Source organism: Monodon monoceros, unplaced genomic scaffold (genome assembly GCF_005190385.1).
Source record: "Monodon monoceros isolate NGI ecotype Baffin Bay Population unplaced genomic scaffold, NGI_Narwhal_1 Super_Scaffold_10, whole genome shotgun sequence".
Taxonomy (NCBI): domain Eukaryota; kingdom Metazoa; phylum Chordata; class Mammalia; order Artiodactyla; family Monodontidae; genus Monodon; species Monodon monoceros.
Genome location: NW_021703766.1, coordinates 52,397,655 through 52,417,278, shown reverse-complemented (window position 1 = coordinate 52,417,278; position 19,624 = coordinate 52,397,655). Strand labels below are relative to the sequence as shown.

The following is a 19,624-nucleotide window of genomic DNA, read 5'->3' as shown; positions in this document are numbered from 1 at the left end:
TTGAATTTTTTAAAAACAACCTCCTTGGGCTTCCCTGGTAGCACAGTGGTTGAGAGTCCGCCTGCCGATGCAGGGGACACGGGTTCGTGCCCCGGTCCGGGAAGATCCCACATGCCGCGGAGCGGCTGGGCCCGTGAGCCATGGCCGCTGAGCCTGCGCGTCCGGAGCCTGTGCTCCGCAACGGGAGAGGCCACAGCAGTGAGAGGCCCGCATACTGAAAAAAAAAAACAACAAAAAAACTTCATTTTTCTTTGGGTAGCTGATAAAGTGTAATAGTTAAAGACACTGACTCTAGAAACTGCGCTCTTTGGGTGCCAATCCCAGTTCTGGCAGCTGCAAGCTATTCACCTTTGAGCACATCACCTCCCCACCCTTGTTCCTTCAACCTTGAAATGAGAGAAGTAGCACCTATTTCCCAGGGCTGTTATGAAGGTTGTATAAGTTTACTATTCAGAAAGTGCTAGAACATTGTCTGACACAGAATAAGCCTGCAATGAGTGTTGGGCTTTTTTTGTTTGTTTGTTTGTTTTTGGCTGTACCACATGGCATGTGGGATCTTAGTTGCCCAACCAGGGATCAAACCCGCGTCCCCTGCATTGGAAGCGTGGAGTCAACCACTGGACCGCCTGGGAAGCCCCTGAGTGTTGGTTTTTATTGTTTGTGGCTTCTGGCTCTTTTCTCTGCTTACACTTTCGTAAAGTTTTCTTGTAAAACATTTTCTTTATTGAAGACTTTTGCAGAGCATGTCACTTGGGAGAAAGACATCTCATAAATAAGCATGCGCGGCGTGTGGGGATGGCAAAACCATGAAGGCCACTGGCAAATGCCTAGAGCTGGGGACTTCATTCTCTCTCTTAGAGGTCCTTCCACTCCCCACTGCCTACCGCCTCCCTCCTTTCCCACAAGGCTCCCAATAACTCCTCCCAAATCCACCCATCCCGTATTATAGTAAGGTGGAACCAGACGGGGCCCCAAGAGATGCGCCATGTCCACCGCCATGTTGGAAGCTGAGTTCCAATTCTGGCTCCACCGTTTCCTGGGTGTTTGAGGTTGAGCAATTAAATTCCTTTCTCTGAGCCTCAGTTTTCTTTCGTGTAAAACAGGAGTGGGAGGAATGAAGTCATTTAGTCATTTGGTCAACATTTGCTAAGGCTTCCTCTGGGCCGAGTCCTGTGCTGGTGCTTGGGACGTAGAGGTGAGTAAGAACCAGCGCCTAAGCCCAAGGAGCTCATGGTCCAGTGGGGGAGATGGGTGTGGATCCAGACTGTCACCATCCAGTGTGACATGAAGGAGGCACGGGCTGTGGGATCTTAGATGAGAGTGACTAACCCATCTGCAGAGGGTTGGAAGTTGGGTGGTGTTCAGGGAAGTCTTCCTGAAGGAGGTAATGTTTAAGCAAAGACCTGAAGGACAAGTTGTTACCAGGAGAAGCTGGGAAGAGCATTCTGGGAGGCGGGAATAACATAGGCGAAGGCCTAGAGGTTAGAAGACATGGAATGGTTCAGGAAAGCTTCAAGTAATCTCCATGGCTGGAGCACAAGAACACAAGTGGGTAGAGCTGCACTGAGAATGTGGCAGCCACTCGCCTTGGTGGCTCCTGACTCGTGAACTGTGGCAGCTCCAACTGAGTTGTGCTGTAATTGTAAAAGACACATCGGATCCCAAGCATTTATCATGCAAAAAAATAAGAAAGCAAACCACCTCTTTAAAACTGTATTTTGGGGACTTCCCTGGTGGTCCAGTGGTAAAGAGTCCACCTTGCAATACAGGGAATGTGGGTTCGATCCCTGGTCAGGGAGCTAGTATCCCACATGCCTCGGGGCAACTGAGCCCATGGGCCACAACTACTGAGCTCGCGCGCCTCAACAAGAGGCCCTGTGCTGCAAACTACAGGCCCCACGCGCTCTGGAACCCGCGCACCACGACTACAGAGCCTACGCGACCTGGAGCCCGGGCGCCACAACCAGAGAGAGAAAACCCGAATGCCACAAGTAGAGAGAAGCCCGCGCACCACAACGAAGAGCCCGCGCGCTGCAACGAAAGATCCTGCATGCCTCAATGAAGATCCCGTGTGCTGCAACTAAGACCCGACACAGCCAAAATACATTAAATAAATAAATAATAAATCTTTAAAAATAAAATTGTATTTTGATTTCACATTGGAATAATATTGTTTTGGATGTATTGGGCTGAATGAGATGTTAAAATGAACTCTTGTTTTTTGGGGTGTTTTTCTTTTTACTTTTAAAAAAAATTGTGGCTACTAGAAAATTTTAAAGTGCATGTGGGGACTTCCCTGGTGGCACGGTGGTTAAGAATCCGGCTGCCAATGCAGGGGACACGGGTTCCAGCCCTGGTCTGGGAAGATCCCACTTGCTGCGGAGCAACAAAACCCGTGCGCCACAACTACTGAGCCCGCGTGCCACAACTACTGAAGCCCGAGAGCCTAAAGCCCGTGCTCCACAAGAGAAGCCACCGCAATGAGAAGCCCGTGCACCGCAACGAAGATTAGCCCCCCTCACCGCAACTAGAGAAAGCCCGCACGCAGCAATGAAGACGCAATGCAGCCAAAAATAAATAAATTTATTTTTTAAAAAATGCATGTGTACCTGGCATTATATTTCTTTTGGCCAGTACTGCTGTGGATGCTGGGGGACCCAGGCCAGGGCTGTGAGCCAGACAGAGGCAATGTCAGCTCTGACACAGGAAGATGCCTCTGAGGTCAAGTGAAGGATACAGAGAAGGGGAAGAGTTTGGGGTAATGGTCCAGGTGGGAGAGAAGCAGGTCTGAACTGGGACCAGGGACATAGGGATGGAGAGAAGGGACCACACGGAGAGAGGAGGCAGTGGGATAGGACTTGGGGATCAATGGGCCATGAGCGGTCCAACCTGGTACCTGGGAGGATGGTGGGTCCTGAGAACAAGATTCTGGGTTCAGTGGGGAGATGAGTGAGAAGGGCCTGGGGGAAACTGGGGGGCGAGGGGAGCAGCCCCAGAGAATATATCAAATGCCAGATTGGTTTTCATCCCAGGAGTGACAGGGGACAAGCAAAGGTGTTAGCAATTAGATTTAATGCAAGAATTAAATGCTACCCACAGTGCCAGGCCCAAGCTGGTGCTGAGGTCGACGTTATTCATATCAGTTGCACTTATTGCTCAATGACTTTCCCCAAAGCTTTCCTTTTCCATCTTGCCCGTCCCTGTGATTATCACACCCATTTCCCTCCAGGCGGCCGCACGTACACCCATTCCTCCAGCTCATGCCAGTCTGCCATTTCCTTGAATGCACCAGACCCTTTAACTACCTCTCTCCTCCTGACTAAAACGCCCAAGTTTAAAGACACCTCTTCAAATCTTCCTGGATCCCCCCATAGCTTCCTGGACCCCCGTTTCTCATCACACTCTTCCTGCATTCCCATTTATTTCTGTGTCTCTCTGTACACGTTAAATCTCATCAACAAGTCCTGAAATCCTCCTGGGTCCCACTAGCTTCCCCGCTGCCCTCTCCCACGCCACCCCTTCTGCAGGAGCTAACTCCCCTCTGTGCATACACATGCTTCTCTTGGAAACGCAGGTGGAACCTAGGAGAGGTAAGGAGAGATTTAGAGAGTGTTAACGGAGACTTGGAAAATCAAGGGGAAAGACAGAGATACAGAGAAAAATATAGAGAAAGAGGCAGAGGGGTGGAGAGACACAAACAGAGACAGACACGGAGGCACCCCCCGCCATGGCCAGGGAGAGAGCTGGACACCGAGAGGCTTGGAGAAGGGGGGCAAGGCGGGTCAAGAGTCCTGATATCCGGGCAGAGGTGGGTGGACACTCAAAGGACAGCAACAGGACTGTCAGATAGAGATAAAGGGAAGCTATTGATGCAGTTGGCCGTCCACCTGCCCGGAAGAGAGCTTGAGAAATGGAGCTGACAGGAGCATGGCACTGGGTGCTGGGGACAGACAAAGCCCGATTGTTCGAAGGCCCTTTCCCCACAGTGCCTGGGTCTGCACCACAGCCTGGGGCAGGGGCGGGTACCAGCTTGGTGACACACGCTTTCTTGCTGGCTGGTTTTGCTGTGTCTCGCGAGGACACTGAGGTTCTCCAGCACCCGCAGAGGGACTTACAGGCAGGTGCGTGAGTCACCCCAACCCCACTGAACCCGTGGGGCCTGGTTCCCAGTGCCCAAGGGTGCTGAACCCAGAAGTGACAGCCTGCAGGCCCCAGAGCACGTGAGAGGTGGGAGTCCAGGAGGACAGGGGGTTCTGTGTGTTTGCCTGGGACACAGGCATTTGGATCCTCAGATCCTTTCTTTCTTTCTTTTTTTTTAAATTAATTAATTTATTTTTATTTATTTATTTTTTGGCTGCACTGGGTCTTTGTTACTGCCTGCGGGGTTTCTCTAGTTGCGGCGAACGGGGGTTACTCTTCGTTGCGGTGCGCGGGCTTCTTACTGCGGTGGCTTCTCCTGTTGTGGAGCACGGGCTCTAGGCACGCGGGTTTCAGTAGTTGTAGCACGCAGGCTCAGTAGTTGTGGCGCACGGGCTTAGTTGCTCCACGGCATGTGGAATCTTCCCGGGCCAGGGATCAAACCCGTGTCCCCTGCATTGGCAGGCGGATTCTTAACCACTGCGCCACCAGGGAAGCCCCTCAGATCCTTCCTTGCTCAAGGACCTAGAAGTCTAGGAACTGAGGAGAACAAGCTTCTGCCCTTCCTTCCTTTAGATCCAGGTGTGCAGACTCCCAGCTCCTTTCTCCTTGAAGGTCCGGAATACTCAGCCCCCAGCCCCCTCCTCCCTCAGACCTGGGAACCCGGGCCCCCAGTGCACTCAGGGACCTGCACTGCCCTCCCTGGAAGCCGGGGTCAGGGGGGCCATCAGGCGGGGAGCTGTGGGAGGGTGGGAGGAATACGCGTGGGAGTCCTGGGTGAGGAGGAAAAGGGCGGGTCCCTCTCCTGCCTCGGGGACCTGGGGAGGCAGAGATTAAAAGGACACACCAGGAGCATCTGAGGACAGGACCAGTCTCTTCCGGGGGGGCCAGGGAGCTCAGGGTGTCTGTCTGCCAGGCCCTGGGCGCCACAGCCCCTATATTCTCTGCTTTCTGCCCTCCGTCTCCGACTCTTGAGGCGTCCTCTCTGTTTTCAGCATCACTTCTCTCTCCGCGGTTCCCTGCATTTCTGACTCTCTGTCTGTCTCCCTTTCTGTCTGCCTGTGACACGTACTGTCCCTGCCCCCCAAGAGCCGACCCCCAGGCAGCCGGCCCCCAGCAGGTAAGATCACACCTCCCACCAGAACCTACAGGTGTGGGGTTGAGCAACAGGTAAGCACAGAGCCAAAGGGAGGAGGAGAAATCCCATAGAGGGAAGAACGTCAGGGGCCCTCCCTCCTCCTGTTACTAATCAGGAAGACTAAAGCCGAGGATAGAAAAATAATGTGAGGTGCGCCGTGAGCAGCAGGTTCTGGGTCCTCTCTGGCACCCGCCTCCGGGGGACCCTCAGATGGAAGACATGGGTCAGGGAGACAAGAAATCAAGAGGCTAAATGGGGAAGACAGAAGTCAAAGTTCAGGAGAGCAGGGCAGGCCGGGGAGGAAAGGGATGAGGCGGGCGGAGAGGGAGGAGGCTGGGCGAAGCCTGAGGCCGGGACTCATGGAGCACTTGGCTTCCCTTCTCAGGTATGGCCATGAAGACGCTGATTGTAATACTGATTCTGGTCGCTGCAGGTAGGCCAAAAAGGGAGGGGCAGGGGGCTGTTTGGGCATGGGGTGGGGGTTGTTGATGGGGAAGAGATTGGAACTGGGATGGGGATACACATGAGGATGGAGGGGGGTGGGTTTCAAATGAGGAAGACACAGGGGTTAAATTAGGGACAAGGGATGCAGATGGGGAAGGGGTGGGAGGTGGCCGTGAAGATGGGGAAGGGTTTGAGGATGAGCTTGGCTTGGGAGATGGGGTTACAGATGGGGAAATTGGCTGGAGGTGGGGTTAAAGATAAGAACGCTTAGGGATGGCTTTGGCTTTGGGGATGGGGATTGAGATGAAGAAGGGGTGGGTTTGAAGAAGAGTTTGAGGATGGGGTTGGTTTGGGGCATGGGGATGGAGAAGATCTTGATGATTAAGACAGCAATGGGGTTCACCCTGGGGGGAGGTACCTGATGTCTCCAGACCTTCTCTCTGACTCAGACCCTCCCTCCCTCAGCCCAGACAGAGGAACAGAAGAATAAGGTGCTGCATGGTGGACCCTGTGAGCAGACGTCTCACCCCTACCAAGCTGCCCTTTACACCTCAGGCCACTTGCTCTGTGGCGGGGTCCTCATTCACCCACTGTGGGTCCTCACCGCTGCCCACTGCAAAAAACCGTGAGTCTCCACGCTGTGAATGAGGAGTGGTTGCAATTAGACCCTGCGGGCGTCTTGCAGACTTCACACATCCCCCTGTCCCATCGTGAGGCCATCTGATAACCGGCTTCAACTGACCAGTATTTAATTGATTACTAAATACGTGTCAGGCAGTGTTTGGGGCCCTGGGGATATCGCAGTGAAGAAAACAAGAAAACTGCTGCTTTGATGAACTGACCTTCTACAGGGCCCTGTAGGGAGCGATGGATTTAATTCTAAGCGCTGGGAGGAGCCACATACAGTTTTAATCAGGGAAGCAGCATGATCTGATTTACAGTTTTAAAAGCACTCTGGAAAGCGAACTGGGCGGGGGATGAAGGGATGCATGTGGAGGCTGTTGCCATTGTCCTGAGATGGACCAGGATGGTGGCCCTGGGGATGGAGGGGAGTTGAAAACCCGGGGAGGGGTCCTGAGGCTGAGTCAGCAGGACTTGGTGGTGTGGAATGGGAGAGAGAGAGAACAAGCAGGGCTGACTTCCGGGGATGGGACTTGAACAACTGGCTGTTTGGATGTGTCTTTCTCTGAGTCGGGGGGGAAGGAAAGAGGAGCAGTTTGGATATGGGTGGGGAGCATCAGACATTTTGTTTTAGCCAAGGTGAGTCTCAGGTACCTGGCTGGTGTTCAAGAAGGATGCCAGGTTGACTGCTGGCGCTCAGGGGAGAGGTCAGAGATGGAGGTAAACATTAGGACTTGAAATACCACAAACAGGTGGTATCTAAAGCTACGGGATGGGATGAGATCATCCAAAAAGTGGGCATAGATAGAGGACCACAGAGGACCCAGGACTAATCCTCAGGGCACTAATAACCACTAGTTTGATGAACAAGAACCACCATTTTTTTCCACGCTAACTATGGGCCACGTACCCAGGTAGGCAGTTTCTGTACCTTTCCTGGAATCCCCCACAATAAGGGACCCTTGGCTTCTGAGGAGGCTGAAGCTCAGAGAAGTAGCAAGTGTCATATCCCAGTGGGAGCCGGGAGAGACCCCAACAGGGGTCTCACCTTGCAGGGTCATGGACACAAGGACCCCCCCCCCAGGGTGGTCTCCCCCAAGCGCTGGTAAACCTGGCATCACTCCCACCATCCTCATTCATTCATTCAGCGCACATTGACCAACAGCACCCACTAAGGGCCAGATTTGAGCTGGGCAGTGGGAATTCAGCAAAGACTGAGACGGGGAGATACCCAGAGTCTCTGCCCTCGGGAACACAGGAGCAGAAAGGTGCAGGAAGACAGTTCTAGAATCCTCGACAAACCATACAATTACAAATTACTCTAAGTCCAATGAAGGTGAAAAAACAGGGATGGCTCCATGAGAGAAAAGAACAGAGGTACCTGCTTTCGATGGAAGAAGGCGTCCGGAAGGACGTTCTGATGAGATGAAATTCAAACTGAGGCACGGGACATGAGAAAGGGGGCAGAGCAGCCAGGGCAGAGGAAACGCAAGGACCAAAGAAGTGGGAACAATGTGAAGAGTTCTAAGAAAAGAAAGTTACTGGTTCACTGAGGGTCAGAGGATAGTGGGATAAGGCACCTGGGCTTTATTCTGAGGGTAATGGAAAAGCTGGAGGCTATGCAAAGCTTCTGAGCAAGGGAGTAATGCTTTGATCCATTTCACAAATCTTTATTGAACACCTATCGTATGCCAGACACTGGTCTAGGCACCGAGGAGGATGTATCTGCCTAAAACAAAAATCCCATCTTGATATTCTAGAGCTGTGCCATCTAACGCAGTAGCCATTAGCGACATATGGCCAATTAAATTTACATTCATAAAAATGAAACGAATTTCCAAATCCACTAGCCACACTTCAAGGGCCCAGTAGCTGCCTGTGGTCAGTGGTCACTGTTTCAAACAGCGCAGATAGAGGATATTTCCACCCTTACAGAAACTTCGATCGAATAGCACGGCTGTGGCAGAGGGAGACAGTAAAACAAGTAAATATTTAACAATACATATATAGTGTGTCAAATGGTGCTGTTAGGTTCTCTGGTGGAAAGGAAATCAGGAGAGGGAGCTGGGACTTGCCTGTTGGGGTGGATACTTGCATTTTAATTGGGTCTTCAGGGAAGGCCTCACTGAGAAGGTGACATTTGAAGGAGGTGAGGGAGTGAGGCATGCAGATATCTGGGGGAAAGAGTTGCTGGCAGAGAGAACAGCCAGTGCAAAGGCCCTGGGGTGAGAGGATGACTATTGTGTTCAAGGAAAGGCAGGGAAGCCGGTGTGGCTGGAACAGAAGGAGAAGGGGGAGACTGGGAGATAACTGACAAGTGACGGGGATGGATTGTGCAGAACCTTGTAGGTCACAGTGAGAACTTTGGCCTTTATTCTGAGCAAGATGGGAGTCACGGGAGGGTTCTGAGCACAGGAGGGACAAAGCTGGCTTATATTGTTAAAATAGCTCTGGCTGCTTTGTGGAGGACAGACTATAGAGGGTCAAAGGTAGAAGCCAGGAGTCCAGTGAGACTGTAGTCCAGGTAAGGGATTATGGTGGCTCAGACCAAGATGGCAGCAGTGGGAGAGGTGAGAAGTGGTCAGATTCTGGATATGCTTTGGAGAGACAAAAGGATTTCTGGACAGCTGGGAGGTGAGTCAAGAAATAAAGAGTCAAGGATAGTCTGCGGGTTATTCTGGAAGGATGGATCTGTCATTTACTGAGCTGGAAAGACTGTGAGGGGAGAAGACCGGATGGTTCATGGTGTACCAGGCTACCCCGCCTCCCACCGTAGCCCCCTCTGGAGCCTCAGCTGCAGCCCAAGGGCTCCAGGTGAGACCCAGCCCTTCTCTTTCCCAGGAATCTTCAGGTCTACCTGGGAAAGCACGACCTTCAGCAAAGGGAGAGTTTCCAGGAGGAGAGCTCTGTTGTCCGGACTGTGGTCCACCCTGGCTACAACGCCGCCATCCACGACCAGGACATCATGCTGTTACGTCTGTCATGTCCAGCCAAGTTCTCTGCACACATACAGCCCCTGTCCCTGGAAAGAGACTGCTCAGCCAACCACACCAGCTGCCACATCCTCGGCTGGGGCAAGACGGCAGATGGTCAGTAGGGGGAGAATGATGCAGGTGACCCATCATCAATGGGTGACGGGTCATGGGGAGGTGGGTTAACGGTGAGAGCCAATGGGGTAGTGTACGAGTGGGTGAAAGTTCAATGGGGAGGGAGGGCAAATATGGGAGTTGGGCCAATGAGTGAACAGCCAATGGAGAAAGTAGACCAACAGGTGAATGGTATGGAGATGTGGGCCATAAGATGAAGGGTCAATGAGGAGGGAGGGTCACTGTGGAGATACTAATCAGGAAGGGGGCCAGTTGTCAAAAGGGACCAACTAGGATGCACTGATGATCAAAAAAGGATAAATGGAGGAGGGACTAATGGAAGAAGCAGGGGAGCCAGCTGAAGGATGTGAACTGAGAAAGCAAACAGTGTAGAGAAAGGTAATGGGGGAAGGGTCGATTGAGAAGAGTCAGTGGTCAAGAGGGGTCACTAGAAGAAGGACTAGAGGAGAAACAATAGATCAGCAGGAACCATTGAGGGTGGGCCAGTGAGTGAAGGGCCATAAAGGAGAGGAGAACCAATGGGGGAGGATGAGGCCATTTAGGAAAGAAGCAGTGAGGGAGTAGGCCTTTGGATGAAGGGCCAATAGAAGGGAGAACCAATGGGGAAAGAAGGGACCAGTTAGGAAAGACCAAAAGTCAAGTGGTGACCAATCAGGATGAGCCAATGGGCAAGAAGGGTCCAATGAAGGAGGATGGGCTATAACAGAGGCGGGACTAATAGAGGAAGAGGGTCTAGAGGTCAGCTGAACTACTGAAGAAGGTGGGACCAATGGAAAAGAGACAAGTGAAGGCAGGAACTAAGAGAAGGAAAAACCAATAGGAAATGAGAACTTGTAGAGAAGGGGTAATTAGTGAGGAAGACAGGCCAATGTGAGGGAAGACTGATGGAAAGAGGGACCAATCAGGAGTCAGGCAACGGAAGTGGGTTTTGAGAATGAGCGACAAATAGGAAAAAGGGAACCATTGGGAAATAGGGTCCAATAGGGGAGGGAGGATTTATAGGTGCTGGAGGATCAATGGGAAGGGTGGGTTGTGAAGTGATCCTGGCCCATCTCTCTTTGCAGGTGATTTCCCTAACATCATCCAGTGTGCATACCTCCACCTGGTGCCCCGTGAGGAGTGTGACCGCGCCTACCCTGGTCAGATCACCCAAAACATGGTGTGTGCCGGGGATGAGAAGCACGGGAAGGACTCCTGCCAGGTGAGGACGCCAGGACCCACCAGTTACATAGCCAAGGACAGAGATGGGCAGGAAGAGACAGATACACAGGCCAAACTAGAGCTTTACAGAGACAGGCTGGGTGAAAATCAGAGGCATGATAAGGGAGAGAGACTCAATTTGATACACAGAAACACAATCGGGGACGGGCAGAGGTAAAAAGTCAGTCAGCAGAGACAGGAAATGCAGAGACAAGGATGGAGATGAAGAGATCAAGAACCACAGAGACACAGTAGGGACACAGACGGTGCCAGGAGGCTGTCCCTGCTCCAACAGAATCCCCACAAGTTCTGCTTGGAAATAACCACACTGTGCAGAAGGGGAACTGTAGCCGGGGAGAGAAGGGGCTCCATCCCGACTCCCAAATACTTGGAACTTGGGTTTCTGCCACCATCGTCCATCGGATTTCTCCTTTTGATGCCAAAACTGAGCCCTGTGCATTGAAGGATCTTCAGAGACCAGCCAAGTGGGAGAAAGAGACAAAGATAGAGAAAAGTGATACACAGTGAGTTGGATGCAAAGAAAGGGCAGGCAGATGAGCCCCATTTCTGAGACCATCTGTCCTTTCTTTAGAGATCTCTGTGTTTCTGAGTCTCCCTCAGTCTCTTCTATTTCCCTATCTGTGGCTTTGTATCTGTCTGTCTCTCTCTTTCCGTATGTGTGTCTTTCTCTCCATCTCTGAGTGTCTTTCCCCCTCTCTACATGTCTCTGTGTCTCCTTCTGTCTGTCTTTCCTTCTCTGCGAGCCTGTATCTGACTCTCTCCCTCTTTAACCACAGGGTGATTCTGGGGGTCCGTTGGTGTGTGGCGACCGTCTCCGAGGCCTTGTGTCATGGGGTAACGTCCCCTGCGGATCCAAGGAGAAGCCAGGCGTCTACACCAACGTCTGCAGATATGGCCACTGGATCCGAAAAACCATTCAGGCCAACTGATCCTGATATATGACCTCCACTTCTTGACCTTCCCCCACCTGCCCAGACCCGACCCTTAATGCTTAATAAAAGTGGTGACATCACAGCACAAATCCTCCCTGATTTTACTCCAGCCCCATCCTTGCATCACTAGGAGTGATGGGAACACCAGCTAAGGTCTCAACCCTGCCACTAAGAGGATACAGGAAAAGCCCTTCCAAGCATCTCTCCCTCCCCAATTATTCCAGGACTTCTTCCTACAGAGAAGTGGTTCCAAGTCTGGCCGAACCTGAGTTGGGCTCCCAGCTCCCGCACTTGCTTAGCCGTGCAACCGCGGGAAGTGCCTTCCTTCAGTGTGTAGATTTTCTCATCTCTAAAATAAGGATAATAATCGTATATCCCTCATAAGGCGGTGGCTATGTTGTTGGGGAGATTCAAGGCTGTAAACATGTGAAACACATATGGCAGTGCCTGGCACACCCGTGTGAACAATAAAGAGTGAATTTTATTATTAGTGGTACTTTTTGCCTTTATCCCACCTCTGCCTCTCTGAAGCCCAGATATCCTTAGTTCCCTTTTACAGCCCAACTTGATTTTTCTCCTCCCTGGCAAGACACCCTTGTCTCCTCCACCTAACTAGCCCTGAGGGGTGGCTTTCTCCACTAAACTCCCCTTGTAGCAGCAAAAGCAGGGAGATGAGAGGGCTGGGAGGCCACTGTGTGTGGGTAAGAGTGATGGGAGATAAAGAGAGCAGGGACCAAATCCCAAAAGACCACAGACCCCAGGTTGAGAGGCTAGGGCTTCTCCTGAGAGCAGTGGGGAGCCATGGAAGGGATGAGAGCAGAAGCAGCTCTGGGGCCATGTGCGGGATGGACCAGAAAGAAGAGACCAGAGGCCAGGGGGGAGTAGAAGCGATGGTGCAGGGAGAGAAGATGAGGGCTGAGCAGGGGCTGGGGCTGGGACAGCTGGAGAGGGAGGCTGAATATGAATTCACCGTGTGGAGAAGTTTGGGTGGGTGGCACACTCAAGATGCTAATGACCTGCAGAAAAGTCTGGGAGTGTGAGAACATCTGCTGTGTTCCAGAGATGGCAAATCATCCAGGTTGGTGGGGGCTGAGGTTTGAGGCCAGAGAAATAGGTGACATGGCTGGGAAAGTAGGTCACTGGAACATGGCGTTGGGCCCTGAGTACAAGGCAGAAGTACTTGACCTTGATCCTGAGGGCCTTGAGAAAAGGAAGGACAGGGTCAGATGTGGGTATTTGAAAGATCTCATTGCAGTCCATTTGAGGAGAGGGGGATGGGCAGGGAGCTGTAGAGACTGGAGGCCCTCGCCAAAATGAGGGGGGCAGACAGGCAGAACTGGGTGAGGACCCAGGCTTCTACATGCTTTCTGGGGTTCTTCCACCCACATGCACTGCGCGTGATCCCACACTGATGCACGCACACCTATCCCCAAACCCCAGGTCTGTCCCTGTCCTCAGAGAGGGCTTCCTCTCTTGACCCCCACTGCACCATCTCCAAGAAAGACAAAACGACATCTAAGCCAGGCATCCTCCCAGGGAGACGAATGGGACAGTAAGTGGCTCCCCAGAGAAAGGGAAAAGAGGGTCCAACATGGGAGCTGAAGTTTCGAGCAGAGAAATATTTAGGAACAGAGGGAGAATCAGACACAACGGTCCATTTGCTTCACAAACATTTATCGCAACCTTATTTTTGCCCAGCATAGAGTAGAATGAAGTTGGAAATTGTTACACAGAGCGGCCACACCATAGGAGATATTCAAAGTCAGTCATGTGTCATTTTATGGTAGAAGAGCTACGTGGTCCAAAGACAGAGGCAGTGTATGAAAAGAACAGTGTCTCTCGAGTCTAAAGATCTTTAGATTTGAGAAAAAGCACACTTAGATGTCTCAAGAACCAAAGAAAGGTGAAATTTTATCAAGGTGAAGTTTACCAAAGGTGAAATTTATGCGATGGGAGGGAGTAATTGACTTTTTATGAGTACATGAAAATATTAAGTCACGTGATGGCCCGGGCCCACCTTGACCAACCCCTTTTAGAAGTTATGAAGAATAAATAGGGGCATGAAATTCACTGGGATCACCAGGAAGAAGCCAATCAATGAACGTCCAGACCAAAATCAACTTCCGTTAACTGAGAGGAAAGCATCTTCCTTAATGGGTACTAACAATAATAACAGAGAGGTAACATGGTTTGCCCAAAGTCTCGAAGACAGTAGGTGGTCAAGTCAGAATTGAATGCCAGGGGGGCTGGTGCCAGAGTTTGGGGTCCTAACTGCTCTGCTAACATCTTCTTCCAATTCTGATATGTTTTCAAAATGAGCATGGAAATGTTTGAAGGCCCAACCCTTAACATGAAGATTGTTGGAAGCAGAATCTCTGCACGTTTGGTGTTGAAGGTGTTTGTATGTCTACTAGAATTTTATCTACTGTGGGGAGAGTCTTCTGACTTCAACTTGGAATGGGTCATTGCTCTGTGATTTTTAAGTTAGAGTCATCCCAACTTTATATTCAGTGTTGAGATACTTGAAAGAATGCAATGTTGATCATATTTTTTTTAATATTTATTTATTTATTTATATACTTATTTATTTGGCTGTGCCAGGTCTTAGTTGCGGCACGCAGGATCTTAGTTACGGCACGCAGGATCTTAGTTGCGGCATGCAGGCTCTTGATTGCAGCATGTGGGATCTAGTTCGCTGACCAGGGATCGAACCTGGGCCCCCTGCATTGGGAGTGCAGAGTCTTAACCACTGGGCCAGCAGCGAAGTCCCAATTGATCATATTTGTAAGTAAAATGTACATAGATGTATAAATTTATTTACATGCTCTGGAAGGTTTGCCTAAAAACTGAAGGACTTCCAGAAGAGATGGAGTGTGTTGGTTTTAGAAATGTAGTTTTTAAACGTTTGAAGATATTTAATTAACTTAGTTTGTAAATGGGACCCAACATTATTATAAAGACTTACCTCATTTGCTGTGCAAAAGTTTTTAAGTTTGATTAGGTCCCATTTGTTTATTTTTGTTTTTATTTCTATTGCCTTGGGAGACTGACCTAAGAAAACATTGGGGGCTTTTCCGGTGGCTCAGTGGCTAAAAATCCGCCTGCCAGTGCAGGGGACACGGGTTTGAGGCCTGGTCTGGGAAGATCCCACACGCCACGGAGCAACTAAGCCCATGTGCCACAACTACTGAGCCTGTGCTCTGGAGCCCGCAAGCCACAACTACTGAGCCCGCGTGCCACAACTACTGAAACCCGCGCGCCTAGAGCCCATGCTCCGCAGCAAGAGAAGCCACCGCAATGAGAAGCCCGCGGACCGCAATGAAGAGTAGCCTCCGCTCGCCGAAACCAGAGAATGCCTGCGCGCAGCAACGAAGACTCAGTGCAGCCAAAAATAAATAATAAAGAAAATAAATAAATTACAAAAAAAGACTCAGCCATATCCTTATAAAAAGAAAAAAAGAAAACATTGGTACGATTTGCTGTACAGCAGAAATTAACACAACTTTGTAAATCAACTATACTTCAATTAAAAAAATTAAAACGCAAAACGAAAACAAAAACCAACAACAAAACCCTTCCTGTAATCAAAACACATATTTGGAATAAAAAGGTTTGTAAGCTAAACTTAAAAGACTGTAGGCTTAAAAGAAGTAGGCTGCTGGATTTGTCACCTTAATGCATGAAATATTCATTGCAATCGCCAAAACAAACCTCAGAATTTTATGTTTTTAAGTTTTTTTCCCTATACACTGAAATGAGTCTCAGGGCTCTAAAACCTCCCATTCAATGGGCGCTGGATTACAGAAATGAACAAGACAGCTTTGCTTTTGCCCTCAAGGAATGTGAGCTCTGCAAAGGCAGCATCTCCAGGCTCGTTTGTCTATTTCTCTTCACAGACAGATCTGAGTCTGGCACACTGTAGATGCTCAGTAAATAGGCGTCAAATGAGTCTTTGGCTCTTATATCCTAGCGGAGACAGAGACTTGGAGACACAGAGATGGATGCGTAGAGCTGGGGGCAGACAGAAAGAAGAGCTGGAATGCATAAGAGGTCAGAAGAGGCAGCCCTGGGTGGCCCAGGAACCGGGGAGGGAGGAGACACCTTTTGGGTTCCCTACCCAGTGCCCCACTTCCCAAGAGGCCGGGAGCCACCCACCCCCTAGCCTGGCCTCTTGGCCTCTTTCCCCATTGACAGGTGGCCCTGCCCAAATCTCGCCCACGCCTGGCTGTGTCAGACAGGCTATGTAAGGCACCTGCCGGGGGGCCTAGACTGGATCCCCGCCCCTTTCTGCCCGGTGGCCCTGGTCACAGGGTGAGGGGCAGAGAAGGGGTTGAGGGGGGTCCATCAGCAAATTGGCCAGAGTCTTCCTGGCCCAAATGGAGGGTGAGGGAGATAGAGGAACAGAAAGACACGAAGATACACATACCCAGAGCCAGTGACAAAGGGCGGGGGGAGGAGAAGGAGAAGAAAGAAGAAGGAGAAGAGGAAAGACAAGAAGATGATGCAGGGATAGAAACAGAGAATAGGGAGACAGAGAAGGGTAGTGTCACAGAGAAAAGAGAGATAACAGAAAAGAAAAGATACAGGGGCTTCCCTGGTGGCGCAGGGGTTGGGAGTCCACCTGCCGATGCAGGGGACGCGGGTTCGTGTCCCGGTCCGGGAAGATCCCACATGCCGCGGAGCGGCTGGGCCCGTGAGCCATGGCCGCTGAGCCTGCGCATCCGGAGCCTGTGCTCCGCAACGGGAGAGGCCACAGCAGTGAGGGGCCCGCGTACCGCAAAAAAAAAGAAAAGAAAAGATACAGAGAGAGACCCAGGGGTGTAGAGAAAGAGAGATGAATTGAGAATCACAGCAACACATAAAGGGGCCTGAGGAAACTTTTGGGGTGATAGCTCATTATCTTAACTGGGGTGATGGTTGGAAGTGTGTGGGTCAAAACTCATCACATTGTACACATTAAATATGGTATATTTATTGTGCCTCAGTTTTACCACAATAAAGCTGTAAAACAAAAAAAATACAGCAGAAAGAGACACTGGGTGGGCGCCTTATACGGAGAGAGACGCAGAAAGATTCCGAGGGAAGCGGAACACAGAGAGAAGGAAAGATGAGAAGGGGGGCGGAGGGAGGTAGAATGAGTGAAGCCACGGGGAAGACAGAAAAACACTTGCGCCAAGGGCGCTCCAGAGCTGGTGAGACGCCAGACCTCCGGAGACCCCTCCCCATCCCGGGGCCAGGGAGGTAGGGAGTGGCCTTCGGGACTGGGTGGGGGGTGCTTTGGGGGTGGAGATGGGGGGAGGCCGGAGGAGTGGTTGCTAAGGTCCGGCAGGGCGCCTCACTACCCGGGAATGCGCCCCAGGGTTCAGTGGGTCGTTATAACCCAGGCCGGGTGCCGGGAGCGGAGGCGTAGGCGGCTGCAGGACAGCGGCGGCGGCGCCGGGAGCGGGTTCCCCACCCCCTATCTGGGGGACGTGGCAGGTGAGGGCTGGGGAGGCGGGGCATAGGAACGGAGAGATGTCTTTGCGTTGGCTCTGGTCTGAGATGCATCCGCCATCCTCTTTCCATCCTCTCTCGGAGACTGGAGGATGCTGGATGTTGATTCTTTTGAAGTCTATAAGCCCTGAGTCTCAACTCATCTCAGCGCTCTGGGTGGGCCATGTCCTCGTGGTCCGTCTCTGCTCTGAGAAACAGGGAAGGGAAGAAGGTGGGGGTGGGTAAGGGTTCCCAGAATCACCTGGGCCTCCCCACTCTCTTTTCCTCCCCGCCCCACCCCCGCCAGGTGCAATGACCTTGGCTACAGCTGGACCCCTGGGCGCGGATGGTCGGTGCACTGATCACAGCACTGATTCTGGGGGTGACAGGTACCCAGAATCCCAGTGTGTGCACGCAGGGTAACTGTGCATCGTGCGGCTGTCGGTGACTCTCTATGTGGCACTGGGGGAACACATGTGACTAGTTATGGCTCCAAGGCTGGGTGAATGTGAGTCTGTCTTTACTTGTGATTGTGTGTGGCCGTATGACTGCTACCGAGTGTGTGTGTGTGTGTGTGTGTGTGTGGTGCCTTTTCCCATACTGAGTGACCGTCTGTGACAGGTGTGACTACTCTTTGAGGCTGTAGATGTGATTGTGTGACCGGGTGTTTGTGCATTTAGGACGGTGTGTGTGTATCATTGACTGTGAGTGTTACCGTGTGTGGCTGCTTGGCTTTGTGTATGTATGACTGCTGGTTTCTGTCCCTGTGTGACAGGATTGTGTGTGACAAAAGTGCTCGGCACCATGAAAATGTGTGGCTAGGTGCCTTCGGGTAGCCGTTTGTGATTGTGTGATTGTGGCTGGGTGCAGGATTTTGTGTGGCTATCTTTGCAAACACGTGGCTGCTTGAGGGTCTGTGTATGGGTGACTGTACGTGACTGTGTGGCTGTAGTGGCTGTATGTGTGATGGCGCAGCGCTGTGTGTGTGTGTGTGGAGCGCCCATCCCTCCTGAGTGTGCAGACTGAGTGTGGAGAAGAGGCTGTCACCACGAGACAGTGGCTGTGTGAAGGTGGATGATGCTAGGTCACTTGCCCTGTGTCATGCTTGGTCCACTGAGTCTAACCTTGTCACATGCCACCATGCTGTGTGCAGAAGTGAGTGGCAGTCTCTACCCGTCTGCACACGAGGCATATATACACAGGTCACTAAAACACTGTGTGTGAGTGAGTGAGATCATGTAAGGCTGCCCCCGAATGTGTGTACCTGGGAAGCGTGTGTACCACGAGGCAGAGCTGTGTGTGTAACTGTCCCTATGGAGACGACGCACGCCTCCCTGTGTAACTGTGCGTGTGCACGTCTGTGACAGCCGTTGTGTGCCTGTTTCTTGGACTGTGTGCGTAAATGAAGACAGCAGCAAGGGTTTCACTTGTCTGGGTCCTCAGCAAGAATATAAACAAGTGAACGCGTGAACAGACGATGGGGGAACCGGTGATGGGGTAGGATATCTATGCCCCTATCTGCAGGTTTGTGTGAGGGAGAAGGGCAGGATAATTCAGGAGGCACATTTGTGTTCAAGAATTCGTAAAATAGCTCTGCTCTCCACCCCCCACCCCACGGGAGTCCCACCCCAGTCTCAGCACTTTTCCTGGTTCTGCTCCTCCAACTCTGGCCCAGCCCACAAGCTCTGACTCTGCCCCTTTTCCCCATCCATACCCCAAGTCCAGACTCTTATCTACAGTCAGGGATCCTTGAGCTGTGCCCCTCCCCCAAGAAAGGCCCAGCCTCTTTGGCTCTCCTCCTTTGGGCCAGGGTCCACCTCCTGCCCTGACCACAGCTCCTAGAACCCAGCCCCTGCCTCTTCTCCCAAAGTCAGGGCTCTTTATAGGATCGACTCCTCCGCAGGACGCTGGCCTTGGCCCTGCCCAAGTCGATTTCAAGCCCCTCCCACATCTCAGGCTCTGCCGACTCTAGCCCAGACCCCATTCGCTAAGGCTTGACCCCCCCCCCCCACCCTCACTTCTTAAAACCAGGTCCCGCCCCTAGAGCCCTGCCCGCCCGCCCCCCCCACCCCCGCAACAAAAGCGCCCCTCGGGGGTCAGAATTCCTCTGGCTGGTCTCGCCTCTTGATTATAAGCCCCGCCCCCGAGTCCAAGCCCCGCTCCCGAGCTCTATTTCCGGCAACCCTCCCACCCCTATTTTCTGCCCCCAGAGCCTGTTCTCGCAAATGATGTTGCTTCCGGCGACAACTCTTCTGCCGTCGGGCCCTCCGGGAGCACCCAGGACCTCGGACCTGGGGCCGGAGAGAACAGCCGGGCGTCTGACGGCACCAGCAGCCGCCTCGTGAATGGGACCGACTGCGAGAGGCCCAGCCAGCCGTGGCAGGGTGCGCTGTTGCTGGGACCCAACAAGCTGTACTGCGGGGCCGTGTTGGTGGACTCGCAGTGGCTGCTCACGGCTGCCCACGGCCGAAAGCAGTGAGTGGGGGCTCCGAGAGGAGGGCTGAGGGGGGAGGGTTGGATGGGGGATGGGGCATGGCGGTGGGGGGGGGGGG

General features: G+C 52.1%; 2 protein-coding genes across 4 annotated transcripts in view; both read left to right on the top strand.

The window, feature by feature from the left end:
* The first annotated feature begins 5,485 nt into the window (after positions 1 to 5,485).
* On the top strand, positions 5,486 to 11,635 carry LOC114905097 (kallikrein-6-like). 3 transcript variants are annotated; one of them, XM_029239605.1, is made up of 6 exons: positions 5,486 to 5,498; positions 5,661 to 5,708; positions 6,185 to 6,344; positions 9,182 to 9,429; positions 10,512 to 10,648; positions 11,445 to 11,635. In XM_029239605.1, exons 1-6 carry the CDS (start codon positions 5,486 to 5,488, stop codon positions 11,595 to 11,597), a joined length of 759 nt encoding a protein of 252 aa, XP_029095438.1. In that variant the 3' UTR covers positions 11,598 to 11,635. The 3 variants fall into 3 exon arrangements, with proteins under 3 accessions (XP_029095438.1, XP_029095444.1, XP_029095453.1); XM_029239611.1 differs by lacking the exon at positions 5,486 to 5,498 and having other exon boundaries at positions 5,628 to 5,708; XM_029239620.1 differs by lacking the exons at positions 5,486 to 5,498; positions 6,185 to 6,344 and having other exon boundaries at positions 5,671 to 5,708.
* A 5,313-nt stretch (positions 11,636 to 16,948) lies between these two features.
* KLK5 (kallikrein related peptidase 5) overlaps positions 16,949 to 19,624 on the top strand; it is a 7,919-nt gene continuing 5,243 nt past the window's right edge. Inside the window, exons 1-2 of the mRNA XM_029236227.1 lie at positions 16,949 to 17,078; positions 19,208 to 19,547. Of these exons, the coding sequence (XP_029092060.1) occupies positions 16,949 to 17,078; positions 19,208 to 19,547 (470 nt within the window). The remainder of the gene's footprint in view (positions 17,079 to 19,207; positions 19,548 to 19,624) is intronic.